Source organism: Meriones unguiculatus, chromosome 8 (assembly GCF_030254825.1).
Source record: "Meriones unguiculatus strain TT.TT164.6M chromosome 8, Bangor_MerUng_6.1, whole genome shotgun sequence".
NCBI lineage: Eukaryota > Metazoa > Chordata > Mammalia > Rodentia > Muridae > Meriones > Meriones unguiculatus.
The window spans coordinates 44,991,210-45,009,592 of NC_083356.1; the positions used below are offsets into that span (position 1 = coordinate 44,991,210).

The 18,383-nt window shown below is 38.7% G+C and overlaps 1 protein-coding gene across 2 annotated transcripts in view; it reads right to left on the reverse strand.

Moving 5' to 3' along the window:
• Window positions 1–6,763: 6,763 nt before the first annotated feature.
• Mtbp (MDM2 binding protein) overlaps window positions 6,764–18,383 on the reverse strand; it is a 66,545-nt gene continuing 54,925 nt past the window's right edge. For both annotated transcript variants that reach the window (XM_060389408.1, XM_021650063.2), the window contains 5 exons: window positions 12,958–13,224; window positions 11,076–11,313; window positions 10,304–10,417; window positions 7,748–7,813; window positions 6,764–7,047 (listed from right to left, as the gene is read on the reverse strand). In XM_060389408.1, the coding sequence (XP_060245391.1) occupies window positions 7,009–7,047; window positions 7,748–7,813; window positions 10,304–10,417; window positions 11,076–11,313; window positions 12,958–13,224 (724 nt within the window). In that variant the 3' untranslated portion in view covers window positions 6,764–7,008. The remainder of the gene's footprint in view (window positions 7,048–7,747; window positions 7,814–10,303; window positions 10,418–11,075; window positions 11,314–12,957; window positions 13,225–18,383) is intronic.

Consider the following 18,383-nt stretch of genomic DNA (forward strand, 5'->3'; position numbering starts at 1 on the left):
TCGCTGCTAGGAATACTTGCTGATACTAAGTACTCAATTAATTTAACTTTGTTTATACATTTGGTTTTTATTGGTCAGATGGACATAATTTGCATTTGCCAAATTTCAAATACACTACAAAAGTTTATTCAAAATCCTGAAACTCTACACATATCCACTTAAAGAAATATTAAAAGTAGTATTAGCTTATTGCTTTCCCTCAAATTTGAATATGTATTTAAAATTTTTATATTACCATTAATACATAGGCTTACTATTTAAAATTTACTTATTGGCATACATTAATTATACATAGTACAATTAATATACATAGTATATTATACATAGTATAATTATACATGGTATAATTAATAGTCTTCATAAAGACATATAGTCTTATTAAATATGATAGAAAAACAGAATCCATAAAACAAAATGCTGTGTATGCCAAACTTGAGAGATCCCATAACTGGATAAAGTGTGGTTCAAAAAAATCAAAATCTGTTTCAGGCTTTGTAAGTTTTGAGCTACAGGACACCAAAACACTGCACTTCATCCCACTGCCCTTCAACTCTGAATCGTAAGAGGGAATATTTACCTCTAGTGTCAGAAGTGAGGCACATGTAAAATATTTAGCAGTATATCCAGAACATAATTAGCACACAATCAATGTTCACGATTACTATCACCCTCCATGTCACCTATGAAGTCGGCACTAGTTTCTGCTTTTGCACTAGAAAACTAAGGCTATAAAGGTTTTCATTTCCATGGCTATTACTGTTTCTAGATAAACTTTTCCAAACTGCCTCTACTAATCCATTGTTCTATGAAACTAGCCAGCCCCTTTTACATTGTAAATGTCTATTACTCTGTTGAATACATTTACACCAGAAAAGCCTATTGCTAGAAAAAATTTTATGAGACATCTTGCGATCAAAGAGAATATTTAAAATTATCTCCTCATTCCTTGCAATATCCTATGATATGAAAAGTTTAAAGGGAAAATTTGAAATCAGTAGCTTCAAGGAATACTCACAAACATTTTTTTGAAAGCCTTAGTTTGGTTTCCACATGAGCAAACATGGCACACACATTAGGCAAACTTTGAGAAGTGGAAGAGACTACAAAGAAAAAAGCAGCAACTTACTCCAAACAAAATGAAAAAGGACCAACACCCTCAATATGTTAATGTTTCCTAAACCAACAAGCAAAAGTCAGAGTTCAAAAAAAAAAATGAGCAAAACCTAGAGATAAATAATACAAATGTTGATAATGTGTTTTCAAATTTTCATTTTCACCGCTTTCAGGCTTCAGAGAAAGCAAAGAGAGATCCTGGCAGTATGAGTGCAAGCTGACCCTCTGGAAGCCAGTTTGGAAACACGTACTGAAATACTTAAAACCTGTACATTTTACTTCTAAGATGACGTGACTCAGTAGTAGTATCAGTGATGTTCTGGGAAGAGCTTTAAGAAATTTTAATTATAGGAAAACTGAAACTTTACGTTCACTACTGAGGGGCTGAGCTCTGGTTCACTTTGAACCAGATAGAACTCTGGTTCACATCACTATTAAAACAGTGCCCTACAGTGTCACATTCATAACAAATGGTAGTGAATGTGAAAAATATGCTGAACATATCTAAGATGCCCAGTGAGCAGTATCTATCCACACACAGTGTGTTGTTCGCCTATGCAAACATAGTAACTTTTCCAACCTCACTGAACACCTCATCACTTTGATCATGGTGCATACAAAATGCAAAATCTGCATATATTTCTATTTACATATAGAATATTTGTTCTCAGAACAAAGTCTGCATATACTCCCCTTTTCCTTCCTTTACACGTAGAAGCTTGTTCTCAGCACAGATCTTGGCAACTTTAGAGCTGCTTGACTTTCCTGTCCTCACTTAGATGATAGCTTTTACCTTTCCACTGAAAGGGTCATGTGACTGACACAGCCAGACCAGCAGCATCACTGTTTCCGCGCTCCGGAGCCTTGGTAAGTAAAACACAGCTGTTACCCAGCAGCCAGTCTGATAACCTAGAAGTGCTAAAGGATGGACGGATGGGTGGCATAGAGTGTAAGAATGCTGCTCAAAGGGTGACTGCTGTCTGTGGAAAGAAGGCACTAAGACAGCGCACTGCTTTATCATATACAACAATGCACCATCTACAACTGAAGTGCTGTTTCTCATTTTTCAACTTTGACTGTAGTAGAGCAATGTCAACTGAAACCCCCAAAAGCAAAATCACTGCTTGGTGTAAGGCAGGCTATAAATGAGTACATAAAACAAAAACATGCTTCCTGACTGAAAATTTCAAAGTATTTTAAAACAATCACACTTGCATACTCAAAAATATTAACAGAAGTTCATTATTTAGGAAATGGAATGCTAATACTTTAAAAAAATTATATTTGTTTCCTCTTCTAAACTTTCTTTTAAATTTATTTTATATGTAGAAATGTTTTGTCTGCATGTATTTTTATATATGACATCTGTGCAGTGCCTGAGGAGGCCAGAAGAGGGCTCCAGATCCGTTGGAGCTGGAGTCACTGTGGTTTTAAACCACTGCATGGGGGCTCTGAACTGAACCTGGGTGCACCCAGTGCTCTTTTTATTTTTTTATTAATTACACTTTATTCATTTTGTATCCCTCCATAAGCCCCTCCGTCCTCCCCTCCAGATCCCACCCTCCCTCCCCCTTCACACATGCCCCTCCCCAAGTCCACTGATAGGGGAGGTCCTCTTCTCCTTCCTTCTGATCTTAGTCTATCAGATCACATCAGGAGAGGTTGCATTGTCATGTTCTGTGGCCTGGTAAGCCTGCTCCCCACTCAGGGGAGGCCAATCAGATTATGTCAGAGGCAGTCCCTCTTCCCATTACTATGGAACCCACTTGGACACTGAACTGTCATGTGCTACATCTGTACAGGGGTTCTAGGTTATCTCCATGAATAGTCCTTGGTTGGAGTATGAGTCTCTGGGAAGTTCCCTGTGTTCAAATTTTCTGGTTCTGTTGCTCTCCTTGTGGGATTCCCATCCTCGCCAGCTCTTACTATTTCCCACTTCTTACATAAGATTCTATGCACTCTGCCCAACAGTTGGCCATAAGTCTCAGTGTCTGCTTTAATAGTCTGCAGGGCAGAGGCTTTCAGAGGCCCTCTGTGGCAGGTTCCAAGGTTGTTTCCTGTTTTCTTTTTCTTCTGATGTCCATCCTCTTTGCCTTTCAGGATGGGGATTGAGCATTTTAGTCAGGGTCCTCTCTCTTGATTAGTTTCTTTAGATGTACAGATTTTAGTAGGTTTATCCTATGTTATATGTCTATATTAGTGAGTATATACCGTGTGTGTCTTTCTGCTTCTGGGACAGCTCACTCAGGATGATCCTTTCTAGGTCCCACCATTTACCTGAAAATTTCATGATATCCTTATTTTTCATTGCTGAGAAATACTCCATTGTGTAGATGTACCACAATTTCTGCATCCATTCTTCAGCTGAGGGGCATCTGGGCTGTTTCCAGCTTCTGGCTATTACAAATAAAGCTGCTACAAACATGGTTGAGCAAATGTCCTTATTGTGCACTTGAGCCTCTTTCAGATATATGCCTAGGAGTGGTATGGCTGGATCTGGAGGAAGCACTATTCCTAGTTGTCTGAGAAAGCACCAGATTGATTTCCAGAGTGGTTGTACAAGTTTACATTCCCACCAGCAAAGGAGGAGGGTTCCTCTTTCTCCACAACCTCTCCAGCATGTGTTGTCACTTGAGTTTTTCATCTTGGCCATTCTGATGGGTGTAAGGTGAAATCTCAGGGTCGTTTTGATTTGCATTTCCCTAATGGCTAATGACATTGAGCATTTCTTTAAGTGTTTCTCTGACATTTGATATTCCTCTACAGAGAGTTCTCTGTTTAGCTCTGTTCCCCATTTTTTAATTGGATTACTTGGTTTGCTGCTTTTCAGCTTCTTTAGTTCTTTATATATACTGGATATTAGTCCTCTGTCAGATAAAGGGTTGGTGAAGATTCTTTCCCAATCTGTAGGCAGTCGTTGTTTTGATGACAGTGTCCTTTGCTTTACAGAAGCTTTTCAGTTTCATGAGGTCCCATTTATTAATTGTTGCTTGTAGAGCCTGTGCTGTTGGTGCTCTGTTCAGGAAGTTGTCTCCTGTACTAATGAGTTCTAGGGTCTTCCCCTCTTTTTTTTTCTAACCGATTTAATGTGTCTGGTTTTATGTTGAGGTCTTTGATCCACTTGGACTTTAGTTTTGTGCAGGGTGATAAGTATGGATCTACTTGCATTTTTCTACATGTAGACATCCAGTTAGACCAGCACCATTTGTTGAAAATGCTATCTTTTCTCCATTGTATGGTTTTGGCATCTTTGTCAAAGATCAGGTGTCCATACGTGTGTGGGTTTATTTCTGGGTCCTCTGTTCAGTTCCATTGATCTACCATTCTGTTTCTATGCCAGTACAATGCAGTTTTTATAACCGTTGCTCTATAGTACAGCTTGAGATCAGGGCTGGAGATACCTCCAGAAGATCTTTTATTGTAGAGGATTGTTTTAGCAATTCTTGGTTTCTTGTTATTCCATATGAAGTTGAGAATTTTTCTTTCCAGGTCTGTAAAGAATTGTGTTGGCAATTTGATGGGAATTGCATTAAATCTGTAGATTGCTTTTGGTAAGATGGCCATTTTTACTATGTTAATCCTGCCAAGCCATGAGCATGGGAGATCTTTCCATCTTCTCATATCTTTCTTCAGAGACTGGAAATTTTTTTTTCATACAAGTCTTTGACTTGCTTGGTTAGGGTTACTCCAAGGTACTTTATGTAATTTGTGGCTATTGTGAAGAGTGTTGTTGCCCTAATTTCTTTCTCAGCCCTTTTGTCTTTTTTTGTATACAGGAGGGCTACTGATTTTTTTGAGTTAATTTTGTATCTGGCCACTTTGCTGAAAGTGTTTAGCAGCTGTAGGAGTTCCGGGGTAGAGTTTTTGGGGTCACTCACGTATACTATCATATCATCTACAAATTGTGATAATTTGACTTCTTTCTTTCCAATTTGTATCCCCTTGATCTCCTTCAACTGTCTTATTGCTCTAGCAAGGACTTCCAGAACTATGTTGAAGAGATATGGAGAGAGTGGGCAGCCTTGTCTTGTCCCTGATTTCAGTGGGATTGCTTTAAGTTTCTCTCCGTTCAGTTTGATGTTGGCTATAGGCTTGCTGTATATCGCCTTTACTATGTTTAGTTATGTGCCTTGTATTGCTGATCTCTCCAAGACTTTAAACATGAATGGATGTTGGATTTTGTCAAAGGCTTTTTCAGCATCTAGGGAGATTATCATGTGGTTTTTTTTCTTTCAGTTTGTTAATATGGTGGATCACATTGATGGATTTCTGTATATTGAACCACCCCTGCATACCTGGGATGAAGCCTACTTGGTCATAGTGGATGATATCTTTCATGTGTTCCTTGTATTCGGTTTGTGAGTATTTTGTTGAGTATTTTTGCATCAATGTTCATAAGGGAGATTGGCCTGAAATTCTCTTTCTTTGTTGGGTCTTTGTGTGGTTTAGGTACCAAGGTGACTGTGGCTTCATAGAATGAGTTTGGTAATGTTCCTTCTGTTTCTATTTTGTGGAATAGTTTGAAGAGAACTGCAGTTAGCTCTTCTTTGAAGGTCTGGTAGAATTCTGCACTGAAACCATCTGGTCCTGGACTGTTTTTGGATGGGAGATTTTCGATGACCGCTTCTACTTCCTTGGGGAATATAGGACTATTTAATTGATTTACCTGGTCCTGATTCAGCTTTGGTGAGTCGAATCTATCAAGAAAATTGTCCATTTCATTTAGATTTTCAAATTTTGTGGCATATAGACTTTTGAAGTAAGTCCTAATGATTGCTTGGGTTTCCTCAGTGTCTGTAGTTATGTCCCCCTCTTCATTTCTGATTTTGTTGATTTGGATGGTGTCTCTCTGCCTTTTAGTTAGCTTGGCTAAGGGTTTGTCTATCTTGTTGATTTTCTCAAAGAACCAGCTTTTGGTTTCATTGATTCTTTGAATTGTTTTATTTGTTTCTAATTGATTGAGTTTGATTATTTCCAGCTGTCGACTTCTCTTTGGTGTGTCTGCTTCTTCTTTTTCTAGTACCCAGTGCTCTTAAACCATCTCTGTAGCTTCTCTCTGAAACTTTCTACCATGGAAATGTATACTAAAGAATCATCAAGTCTTATATTCACAGTCATTACCAATTTTTCCCACCTTTTATCCTAAATAATACTTCCAAAAGTGACAGCTCTGGGTAGGGCTGACATTTCTAAGTTGGGAACAGTCTGAGTTTTGCTCTTGAAACACAAAGGAAGGGCAGTGTCTCAGCCAATTTCTTCTTGCTATGATAAAACACCACAACGAAAGCAACTTATAGAAGAAGAATTTTCTTGGGCTTCTGGCTACAAGGAGTCAGAGCCCATGATGGTGGAGCAGAAGCAGCAGGCAACAGCTTTGTCAGCTAGAGCAGAAACTGAGAGGTCCCATTTTGAACTGCAAGCAGGCAGGAAGCAGAGAGTACACTAGGTATGGTGTAAGGCTCTGAAACCTCAAGGCCCACTTAGGTGACACACTTCCTCAACAAGGCTAGACCCCTCGAGCTTCCCCAATCAAGACCACCATTTGGTGACCAAGTTTCAAATGCCAGAGCCTCTGGGGAACACTCTCATTCCAACCACCACAGGCAGCAACTCAAGCAGGCACAATAAAAAGGACATGCAACCCAAGAAGTAAAGAAATATTACTGTTTATTGAACAATTAAATAAGCAAGAGTTAAAACATTTAAAATATATAAAAATAACATTAAAATATTTTAAAACTGTAAAAATAAGTGCATTAATTAAAAATACTTCAACTGTGTGTCACTAAAACTATGTAAATACAGGACACTAAGGATGTTCTTTACAAGGGTAGCATCTATTCTTCGTAAAGTTTACAGTTGTGCAGTTTTCTAATGAATGGAAGAAGTAACAGCTTATTTCTTGCTCATCTTTTCTAACACCCATTCGATTACCTGGGGAAGAAAACAGGCATGTGACTATGCAAAATACACATGATAAAACAACTTCATACATATTCAAAAAAAAAAAAAAAAGAAAAGAAAACAGATCTAGAGTGTGTGTTTCCTCCTGAGCACTCACTTTTCTTACCCTTCCTGTTTAGGCCAATATTAAAATATCTTTGTTAAACCTCAACTCAATTTCTTTTAAAAGAAATCTTCAAAGACAGCACATACACAAAAAAAGTAAAGTAAAAAGGGAACATTCAACCTTAATACTTACAGATATTTATTTTTCAAATAAAGGTATGAGCCCCATATACAAAGCTGAAAGCAGAGACTGTCCTCAATGGACCAGATGACTACCCACTTTCTTACCTTCATTTATAAGTACCTTTGGAAAGGGTCACTCAAAATTGTTAAACCAATCCTGGAAAACAGCTAATCATAATGAAATATTTTTTCCTAGCTCTTTGGATATTTTTTTTTCTCTTTTAATATCATTTGAGAAAAAAAAAATTTTTTTTTTTTTTGACAAAGCTATACCTAGTAAGTGTACAATTTGCCTGAACAGGCCTATTGTTAAATATCGGGCCATCTCATGGTGTTGAAAAGAGCATCTCTATTTCTTACTGTAAGTATAACAGCAGTACAGCAACCCTGAAACAAAATGCCAACTTAACTGAATGTGGCGTCTTGAGAAGTACTTACTTACCTGCACCACATTGTTGTTGGCTGTTTTCTTCATTTCTTCAAAGAGACCCCTTGATGTTTTAAGATCCTAGAAATTAGTGAAACACAGCTTTGGAGCCTTGTTCATTACATTACAGACAGCTCATTATAAATAAACTTGAGATTACCTAAATAATTCTATAAGGGCCACTGCCAGTAGGGAAGGACTACCCAGAATCAATGTAATGTTACAGTCTCATTCTGAAATACAGAAGTACTCTAACCAAGCACACACATACACACACACACACCCATCATCCCACATCTCCAACAGTGCTGGCCTATGCTCACCCTCACCACTTAGTACTTTAGGAAAGTACTCACCACTTTAGTACTTAGGAAATGAATACACGCTTTCTACTAATCATTCAGATATTTACTTTTTTCTTCTTTTTAGCTATTTTGCTCCACCACAAAAAGGAATAAAACTATAGTCTTACTTTCTAAAATATAATGATAAGGCTGGAGATTTGGCTCGGTGGTAGAGCACCTGTGTACCATGTCTTGGATTCAAGTCCCAGAAAGGGGAGGTGGGTGGAAAACCTATCAAATTAAAACTCAAAATTAATAAGACCTTAATTGTACAAAAAGGAGGAAAAACACAGTCCTCTAGCAAGTTATACCTCACAGAGGCAGCCACTTTGAATTCTTCTAGCAATTCCTCCTGTTTGTACCTTTATATTTCCATTTGTCATGCTTTGCTGGCCCTTGATGATTTAGTAATTTCAGAAGTGACTACGAATAGCATGAATCATTAATAGTCAGATCCAAGTCTATGCACAGCACCTACCTTCTTCTCTTCCTCTGGTACAGTTGCATCACAGCTTGTGATCTATAATTAGCTTGTATTTGCTTTATTATATCTAAGCAAAGGCAGTGAAGCCATGAGGCAATTAGTTTACTGTGGCTCTGTCTCTTTCACTCAGCCTTTTACACTTCCTGTAACGAAACTACCTGGCTATTGGTTTGTTTGTTGTTTGTTTCTTTCTCCACTTAGTGTTCCATCTTAACTCTGGTATTTCCTCCTCTCTCACAATGGATTGATTAAATGCCTAAAAAGGCTTTTTAAAAGATTAACATGTCCTGGATAATCCCTTATTTTAGTTTTCTGTGAATTTTTACTTCCAACTTCCTTGTTTTTTAACTCGCAGACCTTCTTACAGCTTGACCCAGTTGCCAACCTTCTCCCTAGGCCAGGCCCACTATGACTTGTTTTCCTCATTCTAGGTCGGGTTTTTTTTTTTTTTATCTTGATTTAGCCTTTTATGTGCTCAACTTTATTTTTTAGCAGATTCCGTAAAACAAGAAAAATATATTTTAAACCTCTTCTGGTTTGAAAGTGTCTCTACTGAGCCTTCACATCTGATTGGATCATAGGCCAGATGGGTCACTCAGATTACTACCAGACAGGACACTTTCCTTCAGAACCTGAAGGTACTTTTACCATCTTCTAATGTACCAAGATGCCATGGAGAAGTTTGATACCATTTAATCCTTGATCCTTTCAATATATAACTGTCCTTTCTCTTGGGACATCTCAGAAAATATCCCGGATACTTGGAGATGGGGCATTCCAGTGGCTTGCTGTCATTTTAACTCATTGACTTGGGTAAGCAGCATCTTTTCCAGCAAGAGGCTTGAGTTCATCAGTGCTGGGCACTTTTAAAAATATAATTTTTTTTATTTGTGGAGTTTATAGTATAATTACATCATTTCTCCCTTTCTTTCTTCCTTCTATCCCCTTCCATGTAAGTCCTGCCCCCTCTTCTGAATCTTTGGCTTTCTTTAATTATTACTGCATACTATTACTCGTGTTTGCAGGTTAGGTCTAAGGCAGAGAAGATTCAGAAACCTGACATCCAACTGTACTCCAGTAGCTGGAAGAAGCTCAGTGGGAAAGGATATCTAGTGTGTAAACATGAGGACCTAAGTTCAAATCCTCAGCACCAATGTAACCCCAGGGTTAAGGGGTGGAGACGGGAGAATCCTGGGAGCTCACTGTCTAGCCATAGTAGCCAAAATGGCAAAAGAGTCCAGATTAGTGAGAGACATGGCTTACTATCCATCTGTGGCCTATGAATGCACACACAATATTGCTCACAAACATGATACATAAAAACATGTGATTTAAAAGAAAAATGAAGAAAACTATCACCTGAGCAGCCCCTTCCTGCCACAGCAGACTCCTTACATCTGGCCGACAGTAGCAGCTGCTCCTTTATTGCTTTTTGTAATAAAACGCCATACTCCCCATTCAGCCTTATATAGCTTAATTATAAAATAATTACTAATTAATGCTAAAACACCAACTTAGTAGAAGGCCTGTTAGGAAAAACATTAAGGCGGCTTTTGAGATACAAGGCTACGTAAAGTCAAATAAAGCAAATGGAAAGCAGTTTCCCTCCAGTGTTTCTGTCTCCATTTAAGGCAGCTTGGCAGCCAGTATGCATGAATAATATAAAAGCTTTGTGCCACTTACAGCCAACAGAAACATGAGAACATGAACTAAGCCCCACCATGAACAGAGAAAACACCACACCTTTAGGTAGAACTTGGAGATGTCGAAGAGTCTCTGGCTGCAGGCAGCAAAGCTCTCATGGTTCCTAGTGATGCGGTGCCTCTTCAGGGTTTCTGTCACCACTTCCTTCAGCATCTGCAACAGAAGGAACATGTGGCTGACATTTCTCCGAAAGGCTACAATTATCTCAACTTTGATCGTAAACAAGTTGTGAGTTATACAGACATTTGCCTGTACTAAAGATAAATACGGTTGTTTTGACAAAATACTCGAGAAAGAAGAAGCCTGTAACATATACATGGTCATCCATGTGTCAGGATTCATGTTCAGCAGGAGATGCCTAGAGTAGCTGGTGAGAGGAACTGAAATGATGAGCTGTGACCAAATGTTAGCTATACACAACAGAAATGAATACACAGCAGGGCACTTTTTTTATAAGAACAATTTCAAACGTGGAAAATGAAGAGGGTACTTTTATAACATTCCTCTTCTGATGCACTGACATGCCAAAATATTATAATAAGTAATCAATTTCTGTTGTATGGTGTCACTCGCACACCTTCCCATTTTCTCATCATGTACCTTCTCTCTTGGCCACACTGTCAACTGAACTATGGCTTCACCCATGCTACGCAAGTGCTCTCCTGCTGAGCGCCAGCCTTCGCCATCCTTCTGGCATCAGATGATTTTAAATTGTGGGTGTTATTTATTTTTTATAAAACTGATATGTTGTTAAAGATTCATACAATGAAATTTCTTTTCATGTGGAACTGAGAAAGTGGGAAGTCTTTACCCGTGTATGTTTCTGTGATCGTGATTCCTTAACTTGCTTTGATGACTTTGATGTGTGTATACTTTTTTGTCCTGAGCTGGTCTTTATAGTAACTTGGGAAGCTTCCCGACTAGGAATTGGAAGCACGGACACACATCGCTCTGCCTGAGGCTTTCTGGATGTCCCCAAGTGACGATAATGATTGCTATTGCAACTTGAGTGAGAAAGCAGACAATCAGAACTTTCTGATTTTGTAAGTCTGTAAGGAGAAAAAAAGTAAAATTAAAATGAATCAACAACAGTCTATTTTCTGCTTTAACTGTTATTATGAATATTTCCATTCAAATATAAATTCAAGAAAACTAAATTCTCTTGCTAATTTATATTAAATAACTGACACCAAAAAAACCGAAGCTGTTCCTTCAGTTCTGTGAATCATTCACTGTGACAGTGTTGTCAAGTAGGCTCTTCCGAGAGAAGGCCCCTGAGCATGCCTGTGCCAGTTAGCGAGACTGCACTGATTGCTGTGGAAAGACTCACCGTACAGTGAGTGGGCTGCTCCCTCTCCAGAGGAGACCGGACTGTGTAAGGCAGCTGAGCACCAGGCTGCATTCATTGCCTCTGCTTCTGACTGTGGATAGGATGTGCCTGATCCAGCAGCATATACACTGGTATGTGGATAGGATGTGTGCACCTGCACAGTGACTTCCCTAGCCATGAAGGACTGCAGACCTCAACTGCGAGCTGGAAGAAGCCTTTTCTCCTCACAGTGCTTTTGTCAGGGTATTTTATCAGAGCAACAGAAACATAACTAGGTCAGTACTTAAAACAGTGATAACTAGAATTGCAGCTAATAGGGAATGCAATAAGCAATATTAGGACATTACATACTTAATGGCCTACTAAGTACTTATACTTTTCACAAAAGAAATTTTAGAAAGAACCTATATACCTTTGTGTTGTGTCTTTGTAACTATGCAAAGTAACTGAAAACAAATAAAAGTAGAACAAAAACTGGTTCTTATTTCAGTTTTTCTAAAATATTTAAAATATTTTCAAAACAGACAGAGCCACCATATGCTCCTCTTAGGCTACAGTACATTTTTCTTTCTGAATATAAATCTTTTTATCAGTTTTGCTTTGCAATTTAACCAGACATAAAAAAAATGCCATGAACTAACAAAGTTCTCATAAAAATCATTTAGCTATTTCATAGCAGGAAATATTATTCTCATATTTTTACCTGTTCAAAGACTTGAAAGTTTTATTTCTACATATTTTACAGTTATTTTTAAAGGCTTAAATACAGCCAGAACCTACAGCATATTTTATATGTGAAGGGCCTAAATATGATCTGTAAATTCAATATTTATTTTGTCAACATCTAAATTCTAATATATTTGGACTATTTGGCTAGCAAAAAAAAAAGTGTCTTGAAAAGTTCCATAAAATGTACTATGTAGACTTTAAAGCTGCATTTACCTATAACAAGCAGTTTTTAAATGGAGGCCCAGCAGCACCTTGCTTGAGGGCCCATACAAGTAGGAGACAGGGCAGAGAGAAAGAGTGAACATAGATTCTACCCTCAAACATCTTCAACAGGGCAGCCCGGGGCTTCACCTACCCTGACATCTTTGGTCTCCTTGAGTGAACAGCTTTACACTAACATCACCTTAACAGACTGTGCATTAGCATAGAAAGCCAGAGTTCTCTTTTTTCCAAGTCATTTCTTTTTATACCTTACAAGCAAAACTACTCAAAAACAAATTTCCTAGTATGAAGGAATGAATCTAAAAACCTATGCAGAAAGCAGCATAAAAATACCAAGCAAACATGAAAAGCTATCCTCCAGAGAATAAAATACTTCTCTGGAGATGCTGTTCCTGTGTACTTGACGGGTCACCTTTTCTGGGGGTAAAGGCAGCTGGGATCTTTAGATCTCCGTTTCAGCCCAGAAACTTCAGTTCGGAGTTCGCCTTGTAGTGCTTCTCCATCAGGAACACTCCGAGGCTCTGACAGAACTGCCGGGGATGGAAGTGGACTCAACACAGTGGGAACTGGAAAACTGTCTCTGGTGCAGGTGGTCTGGGTCTCATAACGAATAAGACGAGATTGAAGTTCAGAAAATCCCCCATCTCTTTCTAAAGCTTTTTGGTCATCCAAGCAATATCTAAAATGAGGAAAGAGCATTAAAATCAAACATCCAGGAGAACAATGGGATTTTTTTTTCCCCTCTCTTAAAAACAAAAAACAAACAAACAAACAAACAAAAAAAGCCAGCAAGACACTGGCTTAAAAGTTACTTGTTTCCTAAGAATTGTTGGACAGTTGGGTGAATGGCCTACTTCTCACCAGCTCACTTATTTTTTTTTCTATTCTGCTATTCGACAAAAGATTGACAAATGTGAAGCACAATCAGATTCCCCTTCAACTGAGCTCTGTGCCAACAGATTCAGCTCATCCTTTGGATTACTTTCAAACTAGCATGGCTGCTGTTTTAATATTTCTTAAAACTCTAGCCACCCCTGACTTCTTAGCATGACTGAGACACAACAATGGGAAATGCTGACTATGCTAGAAAGGGAAAGTTTATTTTCAACACAAAGATTTACAGGTATAAAGGCATTCAAAACTGAAATTCCCTTATTACCGGACTTACAGATTTTCTTTTAAATGAGTTGGTTGCCTGTATATTTGGTTTCTGGTTGAACCTAATCCAGTGAATCAATGATGTTATCACCTGTGCTTCTGGACTCAAAATCCCATGCCAAACACAGGAAATAAGCATGCAGGGAAAGCACGGATGACCTTGCAAAGCTTCTCCACTTCCTCCCCTGTAACTGCTTTGAGGAACACAAATGACTTTAACCAGGAATTGGTCCAAGTACAAACAACTCAAACCGTTTTCTGTCCTTTCCACCTATAAAAGTGGCCTAACACGGTCTCAAGGAACACATTTCTCAGAGACCTGACAGCCCAGTAAGACTCTCAGAACTTTATTTTTCCCTCAGGATACATATATGATTGCAAAGATTATAGACCATAAATTTAAATGCATTTAAATCCTGGTTGCTTTACCTATTAGCTATGTGAATCTGGCCACATTATTTTATGCTTCTGCTGCTTGACGAGCAAATGTAATTCATAGTGCCTATGGAAGGAGGCACTATCGAGACTATTTGTGAGCAGTGTATGACGGTCAAATTAGGAAACATGCAAGCCGACTACCAAATGAACAAGGCTGCCTCCACCATGCCCAGTGCGACTTACAACACAGAGATCACACGTAGACTAGTTAGAACATAAACTCCAGTTGGTGACTACAGGGCCTGACTCATCTTTTAACCCACTAGAAACCTGAATATATACACACAGACACTTGGAAGTCTCAGCCACTGACACTTCCAAAAGGGATGTAAAGGTGAATAGAAAAAGAGAATACACAGAATAGACGGCAGAACAAAGGTCATGGTTGGGAGAGCAGCAGTGGTGTCAGTCCAAAGGTCCAAAATGACAGAATCTATAGGATGAATAAGAGATCTAAAGTGCAGCATGAAGACGACCATGTGTGCTCTAGTCTACAAATCTGCTCACATGAGACTTTCATGACCAAAAGGTAACTATGATATCGTGGCTATGTTAGCTTGACTGTAGTAACCATTTCACTCTGAACATGTACAATAACACTGTATTACATATCTTATATAACAGCTGCAATACAAACTGCTTAAGTGCTCCTTAAGTGCAGACTGGAGGAGCTCTGCTCTAAAGTACTTGAACTACGAGAAGACAGTTCTTTAGTCAGAGGACCGACTGATGGACGAGCAGAGCTAGAGCATGGGTCTCAATGCTTCATACTCTCTCTAGTCTTTGGTTTAACTTATTTTGTGAAAAATCAGTACTAACCTGAGGTTACTTGTGAATGTTTTGGTTTGTGATATGTACGTATGTTTCTATTATAATCCCAAGTGGAGGATTTAAGTTTGTCCAAACCTGTTAATTGTCTTGTGCGGAGCATGTTCTTTGCCAGCTGGAATTAGTTGAATTCTGAAGATTTTAAGGGGTATAAATATGATAGCCCAGAGGAAGAAGGTGGTGGTTTAGAGAAGATGGAGGAAGACTGCTTGCAGGTTTGCTGGACTTCTGGATATCCTGACGACGGACATTAGTATCGCCCCCAAAAGAACCCTATAACCCTACCCAGCAGAAAGAAGTAAAGAGGCCTATGTATACTTCCTCTTACAGCTTCCCCACAACACACCACCTGGGGCTTGGGGCAAAGGTTAGAAAGGAGGTATAAGGTTTAAGGAACCCCAAAATAAAGTAGCATTTGAAAACCTAGCACTTACATACAGTTATTCATACTCTATCCTGGGAGATAAATAATACAGTAAAATGAAGAATCATGAATCTGTGCAAAGATTCTGGGCAAGAACCAATGCAATATCTGATTAGCCTGTATAGAGAACTGTTTTGAGAGAAAAAGATCCTTTCAGGATATTTTTGTACTATAATGTTGTTTCTAAGATGGACTTCTACCTGTCTCATAATCCCAGGCACTCCCAATGCCCTTCAACTGAATTATGTACACTGCACATGCTCCCTGTGCTGCCATTAAAATGCCCTTTAAGACAAAGTGACTTAGTAAAAGGAGAGACACAGAATACAAGGTATATATCTGATGTTAGGGAAATATTTATTGTTGGACAAATGATTAACAGCTTCATATTTTCTACGTAAGAATAGCTAAATGTTTTATGGGTCCAGTGCTAGCGGCTTTATGTCAACTCGACACAAGCTAAAGACATCTCAGAGAAGGGAACTTCAATTAAGAAAATGCCTCCCTGGTTGATTCACTGATCTCTGCAGGACCCCCTGGGCCCAGACTTTTTGGCTCTGTTGGTCTCCTTATGGTGCTCCTGAATCAACCAAGGACCATGCAATGGAGAGGACCTAGAACCCCTTCTCAGATGCAGCCCACGGGCAGCTCAGTCTCCATGGGGAGGGGGGTCCCTAGTAAGGGAAGCAGGGATGGTCACTTGGCATGAACTTGGTTGCCTGCTTTTTTTGATCACCTCACCCTGGTGAGGTGGCCTTACTAGGCCACAGAGAAAGAGAATCCAGGCAGTCCTGATGAGAACTGATAGGCTAGGGTCATATCGAGGACCTCCCTTATCAGTGGACGATGGGAGGGACATAGAGGGGGAAAAGGAAGGGAGGGTGGGATCAGACAGAGATGAGGGAGTGGGTTACAGCTGGGATACAAAGTGAATAAATTATAAATAATAATAATAATGATGATGAAAAAAATAACAAAAAAGAAAATGCCTCCATAAGATGGGGCCATAGGCAAGCCTGTAGAACATTTTCTTAATTATTGACTGATGCAGGAGGGCCCAGAACATTGTAGATGGGGCTACTCCTGGGCAGGTTGTCCTGTACTCTATAAGAAATCAGGGTGAGCAAGGCAGTAAGCAGCACCCCCAGATTCTCACCCCATGGGAGTTCCTGTCCTGACTTTCTTCAGTCATGGACTATGGAAGTGGAAGCATAAGCCGCCTTTCCTCCCCAACTTGCTTTTTGTCATGGTGTTTCCTCATAGCAATAGTAACCCAAACTAAGCCTAACCGAGAAAAATACCATCCTCCACATATAGGCAATGAAGAACTTGCTCTGTAAATTCTTCTGAAGTTTATTTCCATGTCATTATCTATATTGAGGACAAGTGTGTCCTCACGCTATAAACCCAAGTGTAAACAATAAAAACAAAACCCATATGTTTCTGATTGGGGGTGGCCATCTCTTACAGAGAGATTATCCTTGTCTCAATGTCCCCATCTTAATAATGCAAATTTACAGTTAAAAAAAAGAATATAGGCCAACTTATTTGTTTGTGGACTAGAGAGAGTGTAGAGGGAAATTACTCTGTAATAAACACATCTCATGATACTGTAAATAAACCACCATGAGGGTTTAGGGCACTAATGCATAAACAAGTATTCGTTTAATATTTTAATAAATGAACATGAAGAACACATTGTTTATAAATTCAGATGTTCCATTAACATTTTTCTATATTAAATTAAAACAACAAGGAAAAATAGGGAGATGAAGCACAAGATAAACAAAACTAAACTATCATACTTGTGGAAACACACTCTACAATGCGGGCATTTGACAGACACTTCAGCTAGCTGTTAAGATGAAAGTATTACTGTTTTATTCAAAGCAGCGCTTCCATGAGCTTACAGGGCTAAAGAAGCAAAACAAAACAAACAAACACACAAACAAAAACTCCACAAACCTGTGTCAGAGCAGCAAAGCATATATTACTAATTTTTTATTTTCTCAGGCGGGACAACTCGGTTATAATATAAACTATTGCTTACTGGCTTCAACTCTCAGATTTAAATTACATGCATAATATCTAGAACTTATATTTAAGTTTCCTTAATTGATTAGAATCATTATATGTGCATGCATGAATATTAAGTATAATACTAAAAATAGAGTAAAAGACGCTAAACCTATTAAAATTAGTAAAATAGAACTTTATAGGTCATGGTTAAGGAATAGGATTTTAAAAATAAATTTAAAAACATGGAGTTGGGAAAGCGCCAGGTTGATTTCAAAAGTTACTGTACAAGTTTGCACTCCCACCAGCAATGGAAGAGTGTTCCCCTTGCTCCACTTCCTCACCAGCATGTGTTGTCACTTGAGTTCTTGATCTTAGCCATTCTGATGAGGGTAAGATAGAATCTCAGAGTCATTTTGATTTGCATTTCCCTGATGACTAAGGATACTGAGTAATTCTTTTTTTAATTTTTTATTACAATTTATTTACTTTGTTTCCCAGCTGTAGCTCCTTCCCTCTTCCCCTCCCCATCCCATCCTCCCTCCCTCTTCTTTTCCCAAGTCCCTTCTCCAGTCCACTGATAAGGGAGGTCCTCCTCCCCTTCCATCTGACCCTATCCTATAAGGTCTCACACTGAGAATTTCTTTTAAGTGCTTCTCTGCCTTTCAATATTCCTCTGTTGAGAATTCTCAGTTTAGCTATGTACCTCATTTTTAATTGGATTGAAAATTGGGAATAGTGTTACCTAAAGACCCAGGTATAGCACTCCTAGGCATATACCCAAAAGATGCTCCACTACACAACACAGAAATTTGCTCAACTATGTTCATAACAGCTTTATTCATAATAGTCAGAAACAAAACAACTGAAGAACAGACAATCTGGTACATTTACACAATGAAATACTACTTAGCTATTAAAAACAACGAAGGAGCTAACGAAATCTGCAGGCAAAAGGATGAAACTAGAAAAGA